Source organism: Diadema antillarum, unplaced genomic scaffold (genome assembly GCF_040938485.1).
Source record: "Diadema antillarum isolate AM-2024a unplaced genomic scaffold, OU_Dant_1.0 seq00001767_RagTag, whole genome shotgun sequence".
Classification (NCBI taxonomy): Eukaryota; Metazoa; Echinodermata; class Echinoidea; order Diadematoida; family Diadematidae; genus Diadema; species Diadema antillarum.
In genome coordinates, this window is record NW_027272448.1 from 271,782 (window position 1) to 299,579 (window position 27,798).

Sequence of the window (27,798 nt, forward strand, 5' to 3'; positions counted from 1 at the left end):
CTGCTGGTTTTGAATAAACACACAGACAAGGGACATCAGGTTTTTCACCACGCTGAACAATCAACAATTGGATTTCTTCACTAAAGCTCAGGACAACCCCATGAAGAACCTACTGGTTAAATTTGAAGTGGAGCAAGGAAGCAAGAAAAGCGAGCTTGAATTCCTTATCGATTACACGAGTAAGTAAATCCACATTCCCTATTGTCAATGCGAAGATCAAACTCTTGAAGCAAATGTATATTAATGTTCATTATTGGAAATCTTGGTTCGCATTTTGCTGGCAGATTGACTTAAACTGGTAGGATTTCTAGAAAAAAAAAAAACACAAGTCACAAAACTTCTACCTGAATTATTCAGTGAACGTTTAGAACCAGACTTTTTAAACACTAATTCTAAAAGAAATGCGAAAAATGTAGTTCCTTAAAGGGAAATAAATTACTCTTTACAACCTAATTTTCAATTAAAAAAAAAAGAAGTGACTGATAGATTACCATACTTTCTTAGTTTTATTGACGCATTTTCTAGTTAATCGAAAAATTTCAGTCTGAATGAATCTACTCAAAGTTTGTGCATGACAATTTGTGTATGGCTAAAAATGTTAACACTCTATGTTTTAAGAGGGCCGTGACTTCGTCTATACGCCAATTAGCGCTCAAATATTTGAATAAAAGAGCAGCAGTACTTTCAGTGAAATTTTCAGCGAATCTCCTTTTAGAAATATGACAGCAATATGTAACTCAATAATTACATATTCTTCATTGTTTTCAGAGATAATAGATGACAATCGTATATCTTGTTTAATGAAGTAAGAAATCAAAAACAAATAAGTATGCAATACTGACAGATGATAAAGGTACGAAATTACATCAATTCATCTGGACTTACTGTTTTAATTCCGAGAGCGATTTAAAGTCAGATCATTGACTTTCATCAGTTCGTCTGATTTGCTGGCGGGAAGGCATCGTTTCCAATCGGCGCAGACGCACTACATACGCTATTGTTCGGAGTCAGTTGTCGAGTAATGATTATCTGGATGACAGAGTTGTATACACCCGGGAGAGGTTGTGTTGTTGCTTTAACAATATTGATATAATAATAACTCAGTATTTATATAGCGCTTATCAATAAAATCCTCTAAGCGCTTTACATGATGGGTATATACCTGAACATAAAGTACTGCATAATCCAAGATACTATAATTTACACAAATAATTAATCACTTAAATAACAATAATAATTACATAAATGCACGGTTATTTAAACTACAATGAAAAGCACAATACCCTCAACAGGCTGGTAACATTTAACTGAGCAACTAATTACGAAAGAGATAAGTCTTAAGTGCAGTTTTGAAACTGTTGAGGGATGGCTGATTTCTTAGGCTCAAGGGGAGTGAATTCCAGAGTGAAGGGACGGCGACTGAAAAGGCTCTGTCAACATGGGTGTGGGAGACTACCTTAGGGGCTTTTAGGAGATTCTGTTCAGCTGATCTTAGAGAGCGGGATGGTTGATATTGAGAAATCATGCTAGAGATATATGGGGAAGATTTTCCTTGAAGACTCTTAAATGTGATAACTAGGATCTTCAACAGAATGCGCTTATCGATGGGTAACCAGTGTAGTTGTTGAAGAGTATTAGATACATCATGTTTCCTCGGAACCCTCTGGACAATCCTGGCTGCAGTGTTCTGGATTCTCTGAAGTTGGCTGATCAGGGATTGTGGGAGTCCAAACAAGAGGCTGTTATTGTTGTCAAGTCTACTGGTTATGAATGCATGAACTAAAGCCAACGTCGCTGGAGTAGAGAGATACTGTCTAATCTGTCCTATCCTTCGGATGGCTATCATGGCAGAACGGCAGATAGAGCGGACATGTTCTTTCATTGTGAGATGTTGATCCATGATGCAACCAAGATTCCTTCCGAATGGGGATGCTTCCACCACCAGATCTCCAACTCCAACGGACAGCTGTTCAGGCATATGCCGAAATCGCGATGAGAAATGAACGATTTCAGTTTTTGCATCATTCAGTGTAAGCATGTTCTCCTGAGACCAAGCTTTGACATCTGCGAGGCATTCACTGACAAGAGAGAGTGATTGAGACCTGTCACTTGATCGGAAAGTCAAATAAATTTGGGTGTCGTCAGCGTACATCATCACTTCCAAGCCATGCGCTTTAACAATATCACATATCGGAGCACAATAGAGTGTGTAGGTAAGTGGACCCATTACAGATACCTGTGCTACACCACACGTGTCGCTGTAAACGCTTGAAGATGAACCGTTGATCACCACGACATGGGATCTGTTAGCCAGGTATGACTGCAACCAGCTGAGGACTATACCACCAAATTCATAGCGTTCAGCTAACCTTCGGAGCAAGATTTGATGGTCGATAGTATCGAAAGCCACACTATAGTCTAAGAGATCAAGCACGACTTCCTCGTAGCCATCCAGCGCCAGACGAATGTCATTTTGGACCCTTATCAGACCTGTTTCCACGGAATAGTTGGCTCTGTATGCTGAATGTATATCTGGCAGAAGGTGATTGATATCCAGATAGTCCTTGAACTGGCTTGCAGCTATTCTCTCAACCAACTTTGCGACAAAGCTCAAGTTCGATATGGGACGGTAACTACTGAGTTCATTACGAGGAAGGTTGTCCTTCTTCAGCCTGAGTGTTACAATCGCCTGCTTCATGCTCTCTGGTACTATTCCTGCCTGAAGACTGCCGTTGACCATCTTTGTTAAGATAGGAAGTAGGGCTGACGAACACCTTTTCAATAAAGACGTCGGGATAGGGTCCAGATTACATGTAGGATTTGATGTTAATTTGATAGTTTCCAGCACTCTGTCATCAGTGACAACATCAAATTCCCTCAAAGTAGCAGTACAATTCACAGTAACTTGAACCGACATATCTCGAAGGGGGCAAATATTTAACTCAGCCCTCAATTTCTGGATTTTCCCATTAAAGAAGTTTCCAAAAAAGGTGGCAAGTTGCAGGTCAGAGTCATGTTCTGGAAGAACTGTCTGTGACGTGGGTGCGGAGAGGCTGCTCGCCAAGTGAAAGAGGGCGCAACACGTACCTTTTCCAGGAAATAGTTGGATTTTGCTTGCAGAAGTTCCTTGTATGATTTACAACTATTCTTGTAGATTTCTTTGTCAACCGTTAGTTTCGTTTTTCTAGCACGACGTTCCTTCTTTCGTCGCTCTTGCTTAGCACGGGGCAAGCTCTGAGTGTACCAAGGTGCATGTGGCCTCAAGATCACATCTTTCTCTTCAAATTGGAGCATGCTCATCAAGGATTCCTCGAAGCTCTCGATCATAGAGTTCCATCAGTTCTGGAATAGTTGGTAGATCATCACTACATAAATCCGAGGAAGTGATGTCATTACAGAACCTCTCCATGGCAATGTCCTTCAGTTTCCTAGCAGTAATGTGTCGCTTGATAGGACCGGGTCTTCTCGTATTCAAGCGACACATAATTGCAGAATGGTCTGATAGCAGGCTCTGCGATGTTGTAACTGATGATACCAGGGAATCGTCGTCCCTAGAAACAGTGAGGTCTAAGGTATGGCCTGCCGTGTGCGTCGAGCATGCAATGTGATTCTTTAACTTTGAGACATTTGGAGGATGTCCAGGAAACTAGATGCATCAGCACTATTCGACTTCTCAATTAGCTATGTTAAAGTCACCGGCAATGATCAGTCTCTGAGGTGATGCGAGAAGTATCTCCAGTAAGGACGAGAACTCCCTATAGAAGGCCGCATTGAAAGCTTACTTTTTCGAAGCTGGTGGTCGATAAAGTACAATAAGTCGTAAAGTACACGAGTTCGCTGAGGCTAAAGTCAGATTCAGGTATTCAAAGGACTTGAAGTCCTCCAGAGGATTCCTGGTAACATGGTACCCTTTGAGAAGTAAGACGCCAACCCCACCACCTCTGCCACTATCACGAGGAATGTGGTGGAAATCTAAATGAGGTAGTGTCTCTTTGAGAGTAGCAAGAGTATGACTCCTTCTCATTACCAGTCAACAATGTCTCTGTGAGCACCATTATATCCAGTTTGTAAGTGATAACAAAGTCACAGAGAGCGTTACACGTACCATGGGATTTTATAGATCGGGCATTCCACAGCGCAAACCTCGTCGAAAATTCCGACTGGCTGCTGGACAAAGTTCCGTTGGTAGGAATGCTCCTCAGATGCATTACCCTCGATTCGGATATTCGGTTTATGATACTGTCGCTTTTCCGTTGAGAAATGCGTGCTTCAGCATCCCGAGTACCACTGTTGAAACGTCGTTTTCTCCCCCCCCCCCCCCGACATCCTCTACGTTTAACGATGTTTAGTTCTTTCAGCAGATTCTTTGTCAGACTATCAACTCGGTTTCTCTCAATGCCTCTAATAGACGTTTTGACTTGAAAAAGCTGTCTTTTTGTATAGTGGTGAATAGGTCGATCCATTGTGGCATCCCCCAATTCCGCCTCAGTAGGGTAGAATGGAGTGCAGTGGACTTTGGGTGCACATGACCATACACTGATAACTATGGTAACAAGCAGTAGCAAGTATCGTCCCAGCAGCATTTTCAAGTCCGTATTAGCTGATTAGAGGCGAAACCATCGCGAAGATCCGGGGAAGAAAAACAGTACATGTCCGACGATAGACAACTCACTGTACGGCAAAAATGATCACACGAATCAAACCAAGTTTTGCGTCAATAATATACATGTACAACAATCCAAAATGTTGCATACTACATATGATTCCGTAAACAATAGGTAGTTAAATCAGAAGCAACAACAAAATGATGAAACCCTGACTTCAAAGATCGATTTTGAGAGCGATCGAAAAGATCGTGCAGCTAGCGGCAGCGTTACAAATATTTTTTGAGAGATATGTTTTCGGAGTAGACGGCTTCCCACCCCCCCCCCCCTCTTCGAATCACCGAGGCATATCTTTGTCATTGAAGTTGTGTTTGAATGTCGTCAGGTGGGAGAAGACTTCCGAATCGTTGCCCTATAGTACCTGGTTTTTATTATGTAGCGGCTGCTTGGTTTCACCAAGATAGTTCTCTCGTTATCACTGTCCTTGACGTTATTTGGCGTAGACAACGTTGTTTTTCTTTTCCGTAAGTATCTTGTCCCTTTGATGGACCAGCTTCTGTTTGATTGTGCAAGCCGTTGTGAAGTAGACAGTACGGGAGCCTGAATGAATCCGTTGGATTTTCTCAGAAAGTCCGTTGACGTACATTGTAGGGCACAGAGATACCTATGCTCGGCGCTGCTCTGCTGGACATGTGGTTAGCTTTCTCGTCCATCCGTGGTAGACACGAATGCAAAGTGGTTCCCGGAGATGTTTAAGCAGCTCTTTCTCCTTTGCCTCCTTAGAAGACTAATTGTAGGACGCCCTATGAAAGAGTGTTCGCACTACTCCCAATTTGTGAATAAGGGGGTGGTGTGATTCAAACAGAATGTATTGGTCTGTATGGTGGGCTTTCCTGTAGACCGAGGAAAGGAGCGTCCCGTCGTCTTTGATGGTGATGAGACAATCTAGAAACGCTAGTTGTTTGTCATTTGCTGTCTCAACTGTGAACTTGTTATACGGTTCGAAGTTATAATTGATATGCGCAAGGAAGTTCTCTAGTTCTGCAGTCTTGATCTTGACCCAAGTGTCATCAATAAATCTTAACCAACGAGAGGGTGAATTGCCGGAGAATGAACTCACAGCCATGTCTTCAACATCTTCCATATGGAAGATTTTGTACCAAAGGATAAAGTAATTAAAGAAAAGAGAAACAACGTCGTCTACGCCATACAGTGTCAAGGAGAGGGTTGCCAAGAAAACTATATTGGTGAAACAAAGCAGCCGCTACATAAGCGATTCTATCAACATCGAAGACCAGGTACATTGGGCAATGATTCTGCCGTCTTCTCCTACCTGAAAATATTAAAACACAACTTTAGTGACTTCTTAAAAAGGAGCCTTGGTGGTTCGAGAGGGGGGGGGGGGGGTCAGGGAAGCCGTCTACATCAACTCCGAAAACACATCCCTTGCAAAGGGTGGGGAACTGCGACACAACCTCTCCCTGGTGTACAACTCTGTCATCCAGAGAACCCCTCGACGACTGACTCTCAACAATAACGTCGGTAGTGCGTTTGCGCCGATTGGCAACGACGCCTTCCCGCCATCAAAGCAGACGAGCTGATGAAGCATCAAGAATCTGGCGTGGAACCGTTCTCGGAATTAAAACAGTAAGTCCATGAATTTGTCGATTTTATTTTGTACCTTCATGTAATACACATGTATTACCTGGACGAATAAGAACTCACACCAATTCATTACAGGCAGATTCAGATCCAATATTTGTAAACGGAAATGGTCACTTGAATTTAGCACAGTTAAAGGCAAACATGCTCCATTTAGAAAATGAGAATGCCAATAAAGCAAAAGGAGCCTGGACTGAATATTGATATTTTAGAGAAAATGTAGGAGAGAAAATATACATACTCTATACTATAGTTATTATTGAAAATCGTAAAAAAAAGAATATAGATACGAATTTAATATTATTATACGAAAAGCCAGTATGCGTAAAATGGGTCAAGAAAATAAGAGTTTGTACGCAAAAACCGATAAGTCCATATTTACCAAATGGAGATGTTTGCGATTAAAGGTTAAGAAAAATAAAGAGAATAATAAGATTTTTTTTTGCTTCTTTTGATTAAAACTTCAGAAATGTACCTTCATATGTATAGTGACCAATATATCATTTAAAAAGGTATTATTTTGTACTTTATGACAGAGGCCGTACTTCAAAATCTTCAAAAAAGGACTTATCGGTTTTTAGGAACAAACTCTTCAAACATTTGTTGTACCAAGAGGAATCTAAATGCAATGTGGAAATCTTTGAGACACATACTACCAAGGATGAATAGAGACACTACAATTCATAGATTTTGTTGATGGTAGAAAGTAGGAGCGGCTTAGATGTGAGTCGCAAAAAAAAAAATGATAAGATTCTTCTTGGAATTTAGAGCAATACTTGACTCGAGTTGTATCCACCTTCAGCTGTAGAAAATAACAATCTCTAATGATTAAGCATTCGAGTGGCTACTATTTTATATCAACATGTGGGACGTTATCTGGTATGTTTGTCATATTGGTTCTGCTGTCTTTCCACATGCTGCAGCTACATCATCACATGGATCAGCTGCTGCAACCGCAGGTATGTTTATCAAAAGAAAGAAAGAAAATGTAACAATTTCATGATCAATTTGTTTAACCTGTTTTCTGTTACATATTACTTTATTGAAATGTAGCATCTTTTGGAAGTGTATGGTTAGAAGATAAATGCTTTATTTACTACCACACCTTGGACTATTGCGACTTCATTTTGTATGGCTGCCACAACATTTGGTGCGGCTATACCACATTTTCAGTACAAGTCAGGTTCCATAATGTCCTCTGCTGCTGTCACCTCACCAAAGCTGTTAAGTCCTGTGGCTCAACTGACAATTCTATGACGGATATCTCTATGCAAAAAACCTTATTTCAATTAATACTTTCACTAGGAATTGTTTGCTCCCCTGTCACTCTCGGCGCGCCATCTTGTGCACAAGGTGTAGCTTTTATGTCATTTGTCAGATCAATCATTTTAATGCTGGTTATGTTTCAGTCGCTGCGAGAATAAGTTGACACTGAATATGCTTTCTTTTTGTCCTACCACATATCATATATTTTTGTAGATGTAGCTTGATTACTAAGTAATTCCAAACTAAATTTTCTTTTTCAACAAACCTTGAGGTACTACCACGTCATCTGTAATGGCTGTGACGTCATTAGGTGCTGCTGCCACATCCTCCTGCCAAGCTTCCATGTTATCATCTCCTGCAGCCTCATCACCACAAGGCCCGGCTGCCGTGTCCTCTGGTATGGCTATATCATCAAAGACATCAATTGTGGCAAAGCAATATGTTATCACTTGACGCCTCTTGATGCATGTCGTGAAAAAAAAAAATATGGTTGTACTGGATTCTAAAACGTTAAAAATTCTTCGAGATGGTGAACCTTTCATCAAAGGTCTACCGCAAGGCCTTCGCAATTATTTTTTTGTTCATTGGAGGCTTCCTATACACAAACAGATTATGTGTGCAGGTATTTGGGCATATTATTGAAAAAACACATATATTTAATATACATGATCAGAGAATACTTTGACCTTCGCTCATGCATATGATATATTAGGCAAACTTATTTATCCGTGTGTCTCAAGGTACCATAACTTTGACAATTTTTATGTCATATGTCACTTGTTGCACGTTTAGTTTTGACACATCAGAAAGTGAAAGAGATGGACACGCCTGAGAAAAAAAAAAAGGAACAGTGAACCCCAAAACAAAGGCTTAATGTGGGGAAGCGTGGGCGCATTACTACCACACACAAAAAAAAAATGTTCAAAGTAGTATTTGACTTTTTCTGTTTGAAATGATAGAATAAGCAAACGTATTCGTTCATAATTAAGTCTCCGAGTACTTCGAATACTTTCTACTTAAGCCACTGACCAATGCAATTCCTTCTAGCTTTGGAATCCCTTGGTTACAACTTGAAGACGACGGGCAAGTGCACCAATGTTGTTTGCAGTTCGCCCTACAATTGCAGTTCGCACTGATCGTCTTCCAGAATTACCCTTGGTCCTATTCGGGCTTGATTTTGATGTTTTCTCATATTTGTCCAGATGTTGGAATTTGACGGGGGTTCTCCATCAGGAAAAGCATTCCTATAAATTATGATGACTCATTACATAATTCCTTGTCTCAAGGAATTACATATCGATAAACAATCAATCTATTCAGGATTTAGCTGAATCATATTCTGTAACTTTGGTAAAGTAGGAGTGTTTCGTGCACCAATTCCTTCACTTGATTGATTCATTACCCAAACACACGCCTATCACGAGGAAGGAAATGAGATGAAGAGAATGGGCATTCATTTCAATAGACTGGTTCACAAGCATTCAATTACTCGTTACTATGTCGGACAATCCTCAAACAACTTTTGTTGGTGTCAAAAGCAGCCTATCCTTAATTTGTACAACATTTTTGAATATGTTTGTGAACATTTATATCTACCCTTGATTTCAGCTTGGTGAGCAAGTGGTTTGTAATTTCTTTTTTTTTTCAAAATTGCAGCAAATGAATTCTTTTTTTTTTAATTTTACATAACATTTTCCAAACCACAACTGAAATGCACAAATATTTTCTTTTCTCTCTATGTCGTTGTTATATAAATATAATCATGTCACATCGGTTCTGCTGTCATTTCATCTGCTACAGCCACATCATCACATAGCTCAGCTGCTGAAACGGCAGGTATGTTTATAACAAGAAAGAAAGAAAGAGGAATTTCATGCTCGATATGTTTAAACTGTTTCTTTCACTTTTCGTAGTATTCATTTTTATGAGAATTATTCCTTTTACTTTTAACTGTATGCAATTAATACGATTTTATATGTAGTTGGAAAATGAGCTTTTAATTGGATTTTATTACCACGACCAGGGCTACGGTTTTTCATAATTGTGTGATTGCCACACCAGTTATTGCGGTTACATACACACATGTCCAATCTTACCCAAGTTCCATGGTGTCCCCTTACTGCAGCCACAACATCAAGTGGCCCAGCTACTTTTAGTCCTGTGGTTGAACTGACATATTGAAGGCAAACTAAACCAATTCATTGGCGGACATCTCTATGTAAACATTACAGTGTAATTAATATTTTCTGTACGAATGTATTTCTCCCCTGACATACTTGGTGCAACAGACACGCCATCTAGTGTAGCGGGTGTCATTTGATGAAGTTGTAGCATAATCAGCTTAAGGCTGGTTATTCGCTGTGAGTGTGATTAGTAAAAACTGACTTTTTCCTGTTTTCCTACCACGTGTAATATATTGTCATTACTTTTTCTAATTATCAAGTATTTTCTTACCCAGGGCAGCCCATCAGTGGTGTATACATTTTTGTTCTTCTGAGCACTGGAACAGGATATATTTTGTAGCTTGATTACTAATTTATTCCATTTTTTTCCTTTTTCGACAAACCTGAGGATCTGCCACGTCGGCTGAAATGGCTGTGACATCATTAGATTCGGCTGCCACATCCCAAGTTTCCACGTTGTCTGTAGCCTCATCATCACAAGGCCCAGCCGCCGTGTCCTCAGGTATGGCTGTTATTTAAAAAAAAAAAAAAAATCAATTCAGCTTGAATTGTAGGCCTATACTATTTTCCAAAATGAAATCTGCAATCAAACTTTAAGCTTAAGAGCGATGTCAGTGACTTCTGTAGTGACATCAAATAATTTTATTTTTAAAAAAGGTTACAAAATGGAAAATGAAAATATGTCTACATACCCGTACCTGGTGAAATGATCTGTTAAAAAGGATGAAGGGTTACACAGTGGTAGGCAGAATGATGTGACTTGTCCCTGCTTGATGCATGTCGTGAAGAAGCTCTGACTGGACTGGATTCTAATAGGTTGAGGTGGTGAACCTTCATCAAAAGTCTACTGTATAAACCTTTGCATTTATTATTATCTTTTTAGAGGCTTTCCTTTACACAAACAGATAATGTGTGCAGGCATTGGGGCGTATTATTGAGAAAATGATATTTAGATAAGGGAATACTTTGACCTCCGCTGATACAGATGATAATAGACAAACTTATCTATTCGTGTGTCTCAAAGTACCGTAACTTTGACAATTTTATGTCATATGTCACTTGTTGTAATTTCAGTTTTGACACATGAGAAAGTGAAAAAAAAAGGAACAGTGAACTTCAAAACGAATGCTTAATGTGGGGAAAAGTGGGCACATTATTAAAGCAAAAATGTTCAAAGTAATATTTGTCTTTTCTTTTCGAAATGACAGAATAAGCAAACGTACTCATTCGTAATTATGTCTCCGAGTACCATGACTTTTATGCCAAAAGCCACTTGCTCACCTTTTGGCTCTGACACTGACCAATGCAATTCCTTGTAGCATTGGTATCCCTTGGTTACAACTTGAAGGCGACGGGCAAGTGCACCAATGTTGTTTGCAGTTCGCCCTACAATTGCAGTTCGCACAGAGCCTCTTCTTCCAGAATTACCCTTGTTCCTATTCGGGCTTGATGTTAATGTTTACTCAAAACATTGTCCAGATGTTGGAATTTGAGGGGGTTCTCAATTAGGAAAAGCATTCCTATAAATCATGATGACTCATTGCCTAATTCCTTGTCTGAAGGAATTTCATATCGATAAACCTCTCTCTAAACACGGTTTAGCTGAATCATAATCTGTGAGTTTTGTAAAGTAGGGGTATTCATGCACCAATTCCTTCACTTTATTGATTCATTACCCAAGCACACCCTGTTTTATGAGGAAGGGAATGAGATGAAGAGACTGAGCATTCATAGCAATAGACTTGTTCACAAGCATCAATTACTCGTTACTATGTCGGACAATCCTCAGACAACTTTCGTTGGTGTCAAAAGCAGCTTATCCTTAATTATGTACAACATTTGCATACGTTTGTGAACATTTATATCTACCCTTGATTTCAGCTTGGTGACCAAGTGGTTTGACATTTCTTTTTTCAAAATTGCAGCAAATAAAATCTTTACTTTTTATTTTCAAAAACATTTTCCAAACCACATATTATGAAATATATTTTTTTTCTCTATATGTCATACATTATATATATTGTGACGAACTCGCCTTCTCGTCGTGAAGTAAGTGAGTGTATTTGACTGTTTGTACAAATGTCTCCGCGAGCCATGTCAGGATGGCCGAGTAGGCGGGGTTCGTTTTGTTGCAGTTTACAACGATCCCTTTAAATTATTAAAACTACTAGTCTGTACGCTACCATGTATTATGTTGTGTCAGAAGCAGCTCACCAACACAAGCGGCACACATACCAAGTTCAGCATCACTTATGTATGTCACTCCCAAGCGTCACTTGTAGAGGATGTTAAATTGGTACACTTATTTTGTTACCAACTTTTACTACCAACTCTTGCTACCAAGTTCTGCTACCAAGTTTTGTTACCAACTCATTCACGCTAACGTGGAACACCTTGCACAACCATATGGTGGCACAGGTATCGTTGATGGCACGGGGTAAAGTGCTGTATCGCACCGTTACCAACTTCCTCAGGCGACGACTGGAACTTGGATTGGGCACAGGGCATATGCGACAAGTCACATTACCACTATTCCCGAAATCCAACGGCGACGGCTGGAACTTGGATTGGGCACGGACTATGCGACAAGTCACATTACCAATATACCCAAAATCCAACGGCGACGACTGGAACTTGGATTGGGCACGGACTATGCGACAAGTCACATTACCATTATACCCGAAATCCAATGACTTGCTAGTTGGTCTTCTCAGGAACGGCGCTCCAACTCAGGAACATGTACCACCACTCTCCAACCTGTTGTATTGTGGCAGAACCCTCAAGAAGACACAGTGCAGTCAGCAATTCAGGAACATATGTACAGTTTATTACACATAGAAGTGAACAAAAACAACACATTGAAAATGTATCATACGCGGGCTACTTGTTGCGGACTATGTCACACAACGACCACTTTGTATGCCTCTCCTCCTATCGCGGAATGAGGAGGCAATCCCGCACGGCCGTGAGCAACGCGGAAAATACCCGCAGTAGTCGTTCAAATTATTTACAATGTTGGCGTGGTTACAAAATTCGTACAATGATTATACGTTTTAACAGTATTAGACAGGGCAGAGCCAGGCAAAAACTGCCTTTTTTTCCAGTCAAGGTTTTCTCACTTGATTCTGGTACTTTAGACCATACTTAACAAAATAAGCTTCTGCGCCATCTTGAAATCTTTCCCGAATCCAAGATGGCCGCCCAAAATCCAAAATGGCCGCCCAAAATCCAAAATGGCCGCCAGAGGACCTAAAAAGTGCCTTCTGTGGTTAAGATTTGTCTGGGGATGGGTTTTTTTTTTTTTTTACTCTATTTGATGATAAATGGTAAGAGAAATAAGATTCAGTGGATTAAAATTAGAATCAGTTTCTTTTTTATTGCAAAAATCCAACATGGCCGCCAGACGCAGCTCCCGAAATTGATAAATGTCATAATAACCGGAGGGTCAAACCCTAAAAACTCGCTTACTTAACGAGTGAGTTCCACTCTCTCTACAAACTAAGAAGACCATGCTTAATGTCAAATTTCTATTGTAACAAACAACATACCACTGGTCTACCTCAAAAAATTTGTTGCGAAAGCCTCCAAATCCAAAATGGCGTCCAAGATGGCCGCCATATTTACTGAATTTGCTATTTGAAAGATAGAATTTGATAAAAACATCAGATTTCAACAAATGTGATGTCATATGAAAGAGAATAAAATTTCCTACAAGTTGATACCATTTTTGTGGGAGATTGTGATAAATGGATTAAGATTTTAAGGAAAAATACTCATTTTTTGATATTTTTCTGAAAAAAGGAAAATCATGAAAATGCTTGATTCAGCATAAATCAGAAAAAGACTGAAGGATTGTCTTGAAACGTTTTTAAGAATTTTGCTTAACATATAATCAATATTTGGAGAAAATTAGGGGTCAGTACCATATGCGGTTCAGGAGTTATAATGTCTCAAACTTGAAAACTCACTATGTAAAAATTTCCACTTTAGCTGTGACAAGACCTTGTTGGTCGTAAAGAGAGTCTGCATGCGGCAAGACTACAACACGCATCACTGGCACTGACGCTTGTAGCAGTGCCAGTGGTGCGTGTAGTAGTCTTGGTGCGTGCAGACTTTTTTGACAAACAAGAGTTTGTGCCTGCAAACTGCAAACAGGTGACGCCGATCGCTATCATTTGAAAGTAGATTGTTCTGGAGCAGATGAGATGAAGCAAAAAATGTCTTTTAAATAGAGGTAGAAGCTTGAAACAACCATGCTATAGAAAATTTAAAACAAAATTTGGATCAATCACTCAAAAACTTCAAGATTGCAGGCCATCAAAGCTGACATAGTTTATTGCGCCAAATTAAATGTATTATTTTAATTTTGGTACAATTTTGTCTGTTGTGCTACCTATTTATAGTTTTTATATATTTTGAACATTGTAGTGCTATTTCAAACCGTCATGGGTTTTTATGAAGACATTTTTAAAACCAGTGATATTCTTCTCCGAAAAAGAAAAAAAAATCGAGTGGAAGTTTCATTTTTGAAGGAGTTAATAACGGAAATCAGTAAGTTTAAAGTAAAATTGGAGTGAAATTTGAGTGAAAATTTTCATTTTTACTCATTTTAGAGTGACCTTAGGGATCACTCGTCACTCTTTGGGTGATCCCTGAGATCACTCTAAAAGGAATGCAAATGAACATTTCCACTCTCGAGTGATCCTGATATCTAAAATGTGAAAGCATCTACCAATGGCATTAGTTCAATTCAATTTTGACGCTATAACCCACATGAAATCAGCCTAAAACGATGTAAGAAAAATATATTCACTGTGAATACACTTTCAGCATGCTTATTTGTAAATTCAGATCAATTCATTTCGATTCAATGTTTTATTTCATTTTTCGACAAGAACATATAAACATCACTTCTTCTTTTTTGTTAACAGAAAATCAGGTGCTCAAAACTATGTAGGATGAAAAGAATACAATAATTGTAGCACCTTACAATCATTACAGATTATCATAAAACTCGAGTGATTTGAAGTAAGTAAACATTGTGGGTACTTCGAAAAATGGAGGGACCCACTAAAAAGACAAGTCTTGTAGAATGTGGGCCCCTCAGAAATGTGAATATACAGCATGAATGATCATTTTGGACAGTGTTATTTGAACAATATACTGAAAAGTAATTTCGCACAACACATTTAAAAGCAACTTTGAGAAATTGCCGCCATGTCGGATTTTTCGGGGGTGGGGGGGGGGGGGGGGGTGCTCGGATCAGAAGGGCTTTCAAGGACATGTACGGATCAGATATTATTACACATATGCCATCATCATTCACGTTTCTACAACAGCAGAGTAACATACAAGTACAAAAGCATATCTTTGATATAGAAGCATTTCTTTTTTAAATCAAAGATTGGGCCTTACCCAAACACTAAAATGAGCTCCAACCCCCCCCCCCCCCAAAGTAAATAAACCCTGAATATGGTTTAAACAAAGACAATATATATGATAGACAGCAATACAAGAAATTCTAAAAATATATCAAATTATTAATCAAGATTTGACTCTGACGCAACACACTAAAGGTATCGTTTACCATTGGAAGAGATATCACATTCGATTTATATGTGCAGGTTAGTTGTAAGTCCATCACAAAACATTCTACCATGTAAAAAAAATGTATATATATATATTATGAAGCCTAAAACATACGGAGATATCACCATTTCTTTTCAAGAAACCATAACATTGATAACTGTTGACAGCTTAGAATAAAAAACTAGAAATGTCGCTACGGCGACTGGTATGTCTCCGCTATAATGCATGGTTCTCCTAATAGGTCTATAGTACAATGTCTTGACAATGTGTGATGACAGTTTCACACAATTGGCAAAATATTAAAATGACAGGTTTGCCACAAATCAATGTCTTGACAATGTGTGATGACAGTTTCACACAATTGGCAAAATACTAAAATGACAGGTTTGCCACAAATGTGCTGAATGTTCACTTTCCTAGAACTAGGTTCAATTTAATGAATGATTAAAACGTCAGAGTGCAGGTATTTGGGGAACTGATGATTTTTACTTGACTGTTGACCCTTTTATAAGTTTATGCATTAAGTAATTTTCAAGGTATTGAGAAAAAGTATAATTTCAGTATCAAATAGTAAAATAGCATTATCTAAACCTGGCCTTTGACCTTTGACCTCACAGTTCCAAAGAGAATCACTGTCAGGTAGAACATGCATAAATATGTAAGTTTCATGATGATACCTTGAGTTACTTTCGAGATATGGAGGAAAAAGTGCAATTAAGCACTTTCACTTGACCTTTGACCTTTTGACTTTTGACCTTTTGGCAAAAACTTCCCACAGAATATATATTTGGTAATATATGCATACATCAAGTTTATAAAAAAAACTTCAGGCATTGCATAAATATAAGTAGTGATATTTTGAGGAGTTGACCTTCACCTTTGACCCCCTGACCTTTGACCCATGACCCCCAACTTTCCTAGATAATCACTGCCCATCAGTACAAGCATATATATACTAAGTTCCATGAAGATACCTTTAACCATTTGCGAGATATGGAGAAAAACATGAAATTTCAACCTTTTTTTCACAAAATAACCTGTGACCTTTGACCCTTGACCTTTGACCCCATGACCCTAAAATCCAAACAAAGTATTATCCCCAGGATATACCCTCATACCAAGTTTGATGTAAAACCACCACACGGTTCTTGAGACATCGACAAAAACAAAACGGGACAGACGTCCGGACGTACGTACGTACGGACGGACGGACGACCCGAAAACATAATGCCTCCGGCCACTTCGTTGGTGGAGGCATAAAAACATATCAGAACAATCTACTTTGAAATAATAACGATCAGAGTCACCTGAGCTACCACTTGGTGTGAAAAGTTAGTTTGCAGGCACAAACTCTTGTTTGTCAAAAAAAAGTCTGCACGCACCAAGACTACTACACGCACCACTAGCACTGCTGCAAGCGTCAGTGTCAGTGGTGCGTGTAGTAGTCTTGCCGCGTGCAGACTTTCTTTACGACCAACAAGGTCTTGTCACAGCTTAAGTGGAAATTTTTACATAGTGAGTTTTCAAGTTTGAGACATTATAACTCCTGAACCGCAAGTGGTACTGACCCCTAATTTTCTCCAAATATTAATTATATGTTAAGCAAAATTCTTAAAAACGTTTCAAAATAATCCTTCAGTCTTTTTCTGATTTATGCTGAATCAAGCATTTTCATGATTTTCCTTTTTTCAGAAAAATATAAAAAATGAGTGTTTTTTCTTTATATCTCACTTCATTTATCACAATCTCCCACAAAAATGGTATCAACTTGTAGGAAATTTTATTCTCTTTCATATGACATCACATTTGTTGAAATCTGATGTTTCTATCAAATTCTATCTTTCAAATAGCAAATTCAGTAAATATGGCGGCCATCTTGGACGCCATTTTGGATTTGGAGGCTTTCGCAACAATTTTTTTTAGGTAGACCAGTGGTATGTTGTTTGTTACAATAGAAATTTGAAAATAAGCATGGTCTACTTAGTTTGTAGAGAGAGTGGAACTCACTCGTTAAGTAAGCGAGTTTTTAGGGTTTGACCCTCCGGTTATTATGACATTTATCAATTTCGGGAGCTGCGTCTGGCGGCCATGTTGGATTTTCGCAATAAAAAAGAAACTGATTCTAATTTTAATCCACTGAATCTTATTTCTCTTACCATTTATCATCAAATAGACTAAAAAATCCCCATCCCCAGACAAATCTTAACCACAGAAGGCACTTTTTAGGTCCTCTGGCGGCCATTTTGGATTTTGGGCGGCCATCTTGGATTCGGGACAGATTTCAAGATGGCGCAGAAGCTTATTTTGTTAAGTATGGTCTAAAGTACCAGAATCAAGTGAGAAAACCTTGACTGGAAAAAAAGGCAGTTTTTGCCTGGCTCTGCCCTGTCTATATCTCTTGTACATGGTTACTATAATTCGGCATGTATCATCAGTCTAAACCGGAGTTGGTATTAAAATAATCCAAACTTGCCCATGACAAACAAGTAACCACATACGTAATAATAAATGTTAAATCTTATAATAATGCACAACCACATTAAAGCGTTTACCCAACGTTCCGATAGTTGTGCCCCTTTCTATGTTATAGACACTATCGATTATGACAAATTATAATCGAACGGTTAAATCGAATTGGTTCCACCGAATTTCGTATCCAATATATGTGACGAACTCGCCTTCTCGTCGTGAATTAAAGGAGTGTATTTGACTGTTTGTACAAATGTCTCCGCGAGCCGTGTCAGGATGGCCGAGTAGGCGGGGTTCGTTTTGTTGCAGTTTACAACGATCCCTTTAAATTATTAGAACTACTAGTCTGTACGCTACCATGTATTATGTTGTGTCAGAAGCAGCTCACCAACACAAGCGGCACACATACCAAGTTCAGCATCACTTAAAGTATGTCACTTCCAAGCGTCACTTGTAGAGGATGTTGAATTGGTACACTTATTTTGTTACCAACTTTTACTACCAACTTTCGCTACCAACTCAGTCACGCTAACGTGGAACACGTTTCACAACCATATGGTGGCACAGGTATCATTGATGGCATGGGGTAAAATGCTGTATCGCACCGTTACCAACTCCCTCAGGCGACGACTGGAACTCGGATTGGCACAGGGCATATGCGACAAGTCACATTACCACTATTCCCGAAATCCAACGGCGACGACTGGAACTTGGATTGGGTACGGACTATGCGACAAGTCACATTACCAATATACCCGATATCCAACGGCGACGACTGGAACTTGGATTGGGCACGGACTATGCGACAAGTCACATTGCCACTTTACCCGAAATCCAACGGCTTGCTAGTTAATCTTCTCAGGAACATGTGCCACCATTCTGCACACCGCTGCTTGGTGCTAGAATTCTCAAGAAGACACTGAGCAGTCAAGAGTTCAGGAACACATGTAAAATTTATTACACATAGAAGCGAACACTAACAACACATTGGAAATATATCATACACGGGCTAATTGTTGCAGACTATGTCACACAACGGCCACTTTATATGCCTCTCCTCCTATCGCGGAATGAGGAGGCAATCCCGCACGGCCGTAATCGACTTGAGAAATTCCTGCAGTAATCATTCAAATTATTTGCAATGTTGGCGTGGTTACAAAATTCGTACAATGATTATACGTTTTAACAGTATCTCTTGTACATGGTTACTATAATTCGGCATGTATCATCGGTCTAAACCGGAGTTGGTATTAAATAACCCAAACTTGTCCACGACAAACAAGTAACCACATATTAGATAAATGTTTAAACTCATAATGATGCACTATCACCTTGAAACGTTTGTCCACCGTTTCGATATTGTGCCCCTTTCTATGTTATAGACACTATCGATCATAACAAATACTAATCGAACAGTTAAATCGAATCGGTTCCACCGAATTTCGTTACATGGTTTCGCTCCCCATGCAGGCTTCGTCCCTGGAGCCGAACACATGAAGAACAAAAAATGACAACAAAAATGTACTACTAGAAACATTATTCAACGTTTTGCTCCTTTACAAAACTCTACGTACAGTCCATAGCATCGTTATGAGACAACTACAGTCTTTAGTTCAAAGCTGTCCAATTGTCATATAGACTAACTGTTCGTCAGAATCTCATCTTTTAAGAGTTCAACAGTCTCTTCGTTTGGTTTCCTGACCTGGCTGCTCCCTTGCAGCAGACAGGCCGACACGAGAAATGTCACACGTCACCCTGGCATGGTGTGCCAGAATGAATCCGATGTATGACGAGAGGAACGGGCGTGCCCCAACGGAGAGCGGCTCCTCGATCGGGGCAGATAATCAGGTGGTCTTCCCGGTGACCGAGAATAGCGTGCAGGTGAGGAAGAGTCGTCACATCGGCGATGTCCACTAGGTAGCTTTCCCGCAACCACTGGTGCTGTCGCGCTGACGCTGACACGTGTCCCTGCTCGGCCTGTGGAGAACACCTCTGAGTCGTCTCTCAGAAGCTGGTATGCCGATGAATTGCTTTCTGGGGGAGTTTCTGTCCAACTGCATTGACAGAAGTCCACCAGATGTGGCGGCACACGATTCTGAGATATGCCTTCGTTGAGAGGCGTGGTCTCCGTGTCGTCCTCAGCAAGGCTGGTAAGGTTGGCTGGCGCAGTCCCTTTTACCAACATCGGTGCTGTCGTTGCTGCACATATATGTTTCTCATTGTTTATACATGGGAGAGATACCCATGGAGTATGCAGCTGCATGTTCTCGAAATCTAGCGTGGTGTCCAGACCAATCAGGAGATCCAGACCAAGGATGCCCTCAGCTCTTATGTCAGCTACTACCAAGTCAGCATGGCACAAGCAGGAGCCAAGCTGAAGTTCCATGGTTGAATGTCCCTTTGTTTTCAACCGAGATCCATCTGCTTGACGAACAATGCTTGTCACTGGTTCAAGTGGTGGCTTTCGCTCAGGTCTCATTCGCAGGTACATTCCTTCTGAGACATATGACTGCGATGCACCACTGTCTATCAGAAACATCACCTCCTGCCCATTCACGTTCAAATTCACGTACAGTCCTTTCTGGAACGTGGATGACAGAAGTAAAGCTGCGGAACTAGGTAGTGGCGGTTGAGATGTCTCTGGTTTGGATGCCTCTCTGGCTGGTGTGCACCCGTCGTCTGGAGGATTCGTACCCTCCTTGGATGTGTCCTTGTTAGAAGGCTGACTGTCCTCGTTCTGTTCGCTTTTAGGGAGTGTCTCAGTCTTTAATGCCAAGTCGTTTCTCGGCACTGGTGCTGGCTGCTTCTTCTCCCTCTTCTTTATTAGATCGCTGACTGCTTCGATCATGAGAGTGGTGCTATTTTCAGACACCCCCATGGATTTGTCAGCAGTGTCTTCATCCTTCACAGCCACGTCTTGTTCTTCCTCCTGTGACAGCAAGACACGGTTATACTGCCGACGGTCGCTCTCCATCCGCAGGAAGGCTTCTGTGTTGAGAGCAGCTTGGATTGCCTCGTCGAGCGTACGAGGCTGAGCCCGGAAGAGGCCGATTCTGATATCCCGATCAACTATTGCATCGAGAAAGTGACCTCGAGCCAATTTATCTTGGCCCGCTTCCTCGAATTCAGGATATGCCATGGATGTAAGGTCGCGAATGCTCTGTCCTAGCTCCTGCAAACTTTCCTTCGGTCTGCGTCGTCTGGTGCGCAGTTCTGCCAGGAATACTTCTGAATGCGAAACAGGTCCAAAGCGGTGCTTCAGGCGGTTCACGAGTTCTTGGTACGTCAAGTGACGTCCCGTCTGCTGTGCTAAAACTTTGACAGCAGCTCCTTTCAAGCTGGCAGCCAAATACTGAAGAGCTTCCACTTCCGTCCAGCGGTTAACTCCAGCGCAAGCTTCGAAATGACAAAGATAGTCCAGCGCAGGTCCTTTGCCATCATATCTATCTGGTATGACAGCCGGTTTGCTGGTTCCGTTGCCCTGAACATCATAATGACGTCTCTGGTCCCAGAACTCTGTTCGACGTCGCTGGTTCGGGCCAAACTGGTGTGGCATTACATCTGGTTGTTCTCCAAATGTAACAGGCTGGTCACTTGTACGAGATGAATGCGACTGCTGCATTGGAGCTTGATGCTGCTGAGGTAGTAGCTTTGCCGATGGCGGAGCTGACAACTCCACCTCTCTATTCGCATCTCCAAACAGCTGAGGTGACACCACTGATGAACTTGGTCGTGACGACTGGTTAAGGCGTCCTCCAAGTGTCATCGGTGAACAGTGCGAGTTAGGTACCGAAGTTGGTGCTACTCCAGTTTGTTTGCGCACCGACTCTGACACCTGAGCAATCAAGTCGTCGATTTCGCTGATCTTGCTCTCCAACAAAAGTGACAACTCCAACAATGGTATCTCGTGTGCCATAATGAAAACACAGTTAACTACATTAATTCATACAAAAGTTACAAAAAGGGATCCCACTCCTGACACCATGTGTGACGAACTCGCCTTCTCGTCGTGAATTAAAGGAGTGTATTTGACTGTTTGTACAAATGTCTCCGCGAGCCGTGTCAGGATGGCCGAGTAGGCGGGGTTCGTTTTGTTGCAGTTTACAACGATCCCTTTAAATTATTAGAACTACTAGTCTGCACGATACCATGTATTATGTTGCGTCAGAAGCAGCTCACCAACACAAGCGGCACACATACCAAGTTCAGCATCACTTAAAGTATGTCACTTCCAAGCGTCACTTGTAGAGGATGTTGAATTGGTACACTTATTTTGTTACCAACTTTTACTACCAACTTTCGCTACCAACTCAGTCACGCTAACGTGGAACACGTTTCACAACCATATGGTGGCACAGGTATCATTGATGGCATGGGGTAAAATGCTGTATCGCACCGTTACCAACTCCCTCAGGCGACGACTGGAACTCGGATTGGCACAGGGCATATGCGACAAGTCACATTACCACTATTCCCGAAATCCAACGGCGACGACTGGAACTTGGATTGGGTACGGACTATGCGACAAGTCACATTACCAATATACCCGATATCCAACGGCGACGACTGGAACTTGGATTGGGCACGGACTATGAGACAAGTCACATTACCACTTTACCCGAAATCCAATGGCTTGCTAGTTAATCTTCTCAGGAACGGTGCCCCAACTCATGAACATGTGCCACCATTCTGCACACCGCTGCTTGGTGCTAGGTTTCTCAAGAAGACACAGAGCAGTCAAGAGTTCAGGAACACATGTAAAGTTTATTACACATAGAAGTGAACACTAACAACACATTGGAAATATATCATGCACGGGCTACTTGGTGCAGACTATGTCACACAACGGCCACTTTATATGCCTCTCCTCCTATTGCGGTATGAGAAGGCAATACCGCACGGCCGTAGTCGACTTGAGAAATTCCTGCAGTAATCATTCAAATTATTTGCAATGTTGGCGTGGTTACAAAATTCGTACAATGAATATACGTTTTAACAGTATCTATTGTACATGGTTACTATAATTCGGCATGTATCATCGGTCTAAACCGGAGTTGGTATTAAATAACCCAAACTTGTCCACGACAAACAAGTAACCACATATTAGATAATAAATGTTTAAACTCATAATGATGCACTACCACCTTGAAACGTTTGTCCACCGTTTCGATATTGTGCCCCTTTCTATGTTATAGACACTATCGATCATAACAAATACTAATCGAACAGTTAAATCGAATCGGTTCCACCGAATTTCGTTACAATATATATATATATATATATATATATATATATATGATAATGTCACATCGGTTCTGCTGTCATTTCATCTGCTACAGCCACATCATCACATGGCTCAGCTGCTGAAACTGCAGGTATGTTTATCACAAGAAAGAGAGAAAGTGGAATTTCATGCTCGATATGTTAAAACTGTCCTTTTTTCACTTTTGGTAGTATTCATGCATTTTTATGAGAAATATTCCTTTTACTATTAACTGTTTTGAGATAGTACGATTTTATATGTAGTTGGAAAATGAACTCTTAAGTTATTACCACACCCAGGGCGACTGCTTTTTCTTATTGTATGATTATCAAAGAATTTATTGGGGCTATAATTATATACACACAGGTTCCATGTTGTCCTCTTACTGCAGCCACAATATCAAGTGGCCCAGCTACTTTTAGTCCTGTGGTTCAACTGACATATTGAAGGCAAACTAAACCAATTCATTGGCGGACATCTCTATGTAAACATTGCAGTGTAATTAATATTTTCTGTACGAATGTATTTCTCCCCTGACATACTTGGTGGAACAGACACGCCATCTATAGCGTGTGTGTCATTTGATGAAGTTACAGCATAATCAGCTTAATGCTGGTTATTCGCTGTAAGTGTGATTGGTAAAAACTGATTTTTTCCTGTTTTCTTACCACGTGTAGTATGTTATCATTGCGTTGTCTAATTATTAAGTTGTGTTGTTTTTTTTTTTTACTCAGGGCAGCCCATCAGTGGTGTATACATTGTTGTTTTTGTGAGCACTGGAACAGGATATATTATGTAGCTTGATTACTAATTAATTCCAAAACATATTTTCCCCCTTTTCGACAAACCTGAGGAACTGCCACGTCATCTGAAATGGCTGTGACATCATTTTATTCGACTGCCACATCCCAAGTTTCCACGTTGTCTGCAGCTTCGTCACCACAAGGCCCAGCCGCCGTGTCCTCGGGTATGGCTGTTATAGTAAAGAAATCAATTCACCTTGAATTGTAGGCCTACATTCTTTTTACAAAATGCAATCTTCAATCAAACTTTAGGCTTAAGACCGATGTCAGTGTCTTCTGTAGTCTATATGACATGAAATTATTGTATTGATAAAAAAAGGTGAAAAAACGGAACAAAATGATAAAATATTTCCATATCCCCGTACCTGGTGGAACGATCTCTTAAAAAGATTGAAGGGTTACACAGTGGTAAGCAAAATGATGCAACGGCGTAGCCAGGATTTGATCTTGGGGGGGGCGGTTAGTGTGCGAGGGAGCGAAGCGACCGAGCCCGAGCGAGCGGAGCGAGCGAGGGGGGGGGGGGGGGGAGGGTGTCATCTGAAATGGATGTGACATCATTACGTTCGGCTGCCACATCCCAAGTTTCCACGTTGTCTGTAGCCTCATCATCACAAGGCCCAGCCGCCGTGTCCTCTGGTATGGCTATATATCATCAAATTCAATTGACATGATTAATGCAGGATATATTAGAACTATACTTTCTTTTAGAAAATATGAAATCTTTAGAGGGGATGGCTAGTAACTGATAAGTAGGAATCAGTGAGAATGCTGGAGGATGATTGTTCCAATCCTTATGGGATTCATTTAAGAGTACATTATATATCTATTGTTGTGTGAAAATTATTTGTTTCAGAATGGCCTCGCATTCACGTAATGTGCAATTTAATGTTTCCAGGTTAGCGTGCCTGGTCAGTGACGGGGCATTAATTTTCACATTACTTGAATATGAGACCGTTCTGAATCAAATAATCTTCACAAAACGGTAGATATAAAATGTATTCTTAAATGAATCCCACAAGGACTGGAACAATCATCCCTCAGCATTCCCACTGATTTCCACTGATCGGTTACCAGCCATCCCATTAAATCAAACATGAAGTTTAAGCTCAAGTTGTTTTATTTCTTTTTCCAACAAATTGAGGATACAATGAATGTTCGGTATGAAAATAATGACACTAAATCAGTATGCAATGAACATAATAACATTTAATAAAGACACAGAAGTATGTACACAGGCTTATTTCTCTTAAGCAATGGCATTGCCTTCTGTACATGTAACTTTTACCCATGTTCAAATAAGACGTTGACCATTGCGTAAATGAACGTTTGAAAAAAAGCAACAAATAGAACAACATGATAGAATCATTTCATACCTTTACTTGGTGGAACGATCTCTTAAAAGGGATGAAGGGCACCCGGCGGTAAATAAAGTTACTGGTCCCTTCTTGACGCGTGTTGTGAAGAAGCTCTGGCTGGACTGAATTCTAATAGGTTAAAATCTTATTGAGGTAGTGAACCTTAAGTCTACTGCAAAAGACTTTGCATTTATTTTTTCGCTTACACAAACAGATAATGTGTGCAGGCATTGGGGGTAATATTGGGAAAAACATAAGAACATACTTTGATTTTCGCTCATGCCAGTCGTGCATGCGAAGACATTAGACAAATCTATTTATCCGTTTGTCTCAGTTTACAGTAATTAAAAAAAAAAGTTTATGTCAAAAATAATTTCTTGCACTTTTGGTTTTGACATTCAGCAATCAGAAAATGAAAGATGATAATGATAAGGTCTTATTTACCCAGGGTAGCCTCTTCAGTGTTGCCACTGCCCTACCAGAGGGCCCTGCCATTATTATTACCCCAGCGTTGCCAGGTACCCATTTATACACCTGGGTCGAGAGGGACATAGTGGGTACAAACATCTTGTCCAAGGACGTAAGCACTGGGCGGGATTCGAACTCGGGTCCTCCGAACGGGAGTCGGGAGTTTTATCCATTATGCCACAGCGCCCCCAGATGAACACAATGACGTCTAAGGTTCCCAAACAGAACAGCAAACCCCAAAGCAAAAGTTAAATGTTAGAATCTTGGGGCGTATAATTCTTTCTTTTTTTTTTTCAAAGTATAATATTCGACCTTTTCTGTTTAAAATAATAGATTAAGCAAACGCTTTTCGTTCATAATTATGTCTCTGAGTACCGTGACTTTGAACACTTAATGCAAAAAGCCATTTGCTGAACATTTTTTGTCTCTGACTCTGACTCATGCAATTCCTTCTAGCATTGGTATCCCTTGGTTACAACTTGAAGACGACGGGAAAGTGAATCATTGTTGTCTGCAGTTCGTCCTATAATTGAAGTTCGCACTGAGCGTCTTCTTCCAGAATTATCCTTGTTTCTATTCGGTCTTGTGTCATGATTTTGATGTTTTCTCATTTTATTGCCCAGATGTTGAATTTGACGTCGGTCCTCGATCAGAAAAAGCATTCCTATAAACTATGCTTCCTGACTCATTACATAACTCAATGTCTCAATGAATTTGGAACCGATAAACAATCTCTCTATACAGGGGTTAGCTGAATTATATTCTGTAGGTTTGGTAAAGTAGGGGTGTTTCATGCACCAATTCCTTCACTCGATTGATTCATTACCCAGGCTCACCCTGTTTTATGAGGCAGGGAATGAGATGAAGAGAATGAGCACTCATAGCAATAGATTTGTTCACAAACATTCATTTAGTCGTTGCTATGTCAAACAAGCCTCAGACAAGTTTCTTTCTTGTCAAATGCAACCTATGCTTAGTTTGTTCAAAAGGTCTACATAACTTTCGAATATGTTAGTAAACAGTTATATCTACCATTTATTGTGACAATTTTTTTCTTCAAAAGTGTAGCAAATTAGTTAATTTTAATTACATTTTACCAAACCACAAAATATCATAATGATCTTGTCACATCGTCTGCTGTCATTTCTCCTGCTACAGCCACGTCATCACATGGCTCAGCTGCCTCGACCGCAAGTATGCTTATCACAAGAAAAAAAAGAAAGAAAATGGAATTTCATGCTCGATAAGTTTAACCTGTCTCTTTCGTTCATTTTTCGTGGTATTCATGTTAAAGAGAATTATTCATTTTACTATTAAATGTACTTTGTAAGTATAAGTGTATATGTTGTTGGAAATTAACTCTTTATTCGTTACCACACCCTGGGCTGCAACAACTAACTGCTTCTTAATTTTGTAAGACTGGCACAACATTATGGTGTGGCTATATAACAATTTTTCAGTGTCTTTTGCGGCAGCCACATCATCAGATAGCCTAGCTCTTAAGTCCAGTGGTGACGCAAAATGATATAACTTGTCCCTTCTTGACGCATGTCGTGAAGAATTTCTGACTCTTATCAAGAGCAAGTCAAATACCTGTACTTATCTAAAAACTTGTTTTGAATAGCAAATAATTTCATACTTAAGTACAAGATTTGATTTTATACTTATTCAGAGTAATTATTTCACTGATACCAAGGAATTGAAACCTTGGAATTTACAATGTTCTTTACTTAAGTACAAGTATCGAGTATTTTTACCTTTACTTAGGATTGGATCTTATAAGACTAAAACTCTAGAATTTACAATTAACTTTTCTTGTCATTTTTATCAATGACTGCAGGACAAAAAGAAAATGATTGGGATTCTCTTCTGAACGAAATTGCCAGTGATATCTCAGAGGAATGTGATATCGAGCTTCTTGGGAAACAGTTAAGGTTCTCCGTGGCAGAAATCCAGAGATTCATTCGAACTAATACGATAGGCGGTAATGTGACAAACCGTGGAACCCTCAACATGCTTCGTGAATGGAGTAAGGGGCAGAGAGTAGCATCGCGCAAATCGGACCTGAGAAAAGCTCTCAATGATGCCAATCTGGTCCAGATTGCTGACAGGCATCTACCCTTGGGTACGTCATAA

The 27,798-nt window shown here is 40.2% G+C and overlaps 1 protein-coding gene across 1 annotated transcript; it reads left to right on the forward strand.

The window, feature by feature from the left end:
- On the forward strand, positions 1-27,798 carry LOC139712167 (uncharacterized). The gene is made up of 9 exons (XM_071624007.1): positions 1-179; positions 7,190-7,225; positions 7,804-7,929; positions 9,333-9,368; positions 10,104-10,217; positions 23,113-23,148; positions 23,890-24,003; positions 26,821-26,856; positions 27,503-27,798. Exons 1-9 carry the CDS (start codon positions 101-103, stop codon positions 27,796-27,798), a joined length of 873 nt encoding a protein of 290 aa, XP_071480108.1. The 5' UTR covers positions 1-100.

Excerpts from the sequence above, each read along its gene's own strand:
- LOC139712167 (XM_071624007.1), top strand. The coding sequence starts at position 101 with ATGAAGAACCTACTGGTTAAATTTGAAGTGGAGCAAGGAAGCAAGAAA. Across the intron at positions 7,226-7,803 it reads ATCAGCTGCTGCAACCGCAG|GTACTACCACGTCATCTGTA; the intron begins GTATGTTTATCA and ends ACAAACCTTGAG. Across the intron at positions 24,004-26,820 it reads CCCAGCCGCCGTGTCCTCGG|CCACGTCATCACATGGCTCA; the intron begins GTATGGCTGTTA and ends CTCCTGCTACAG.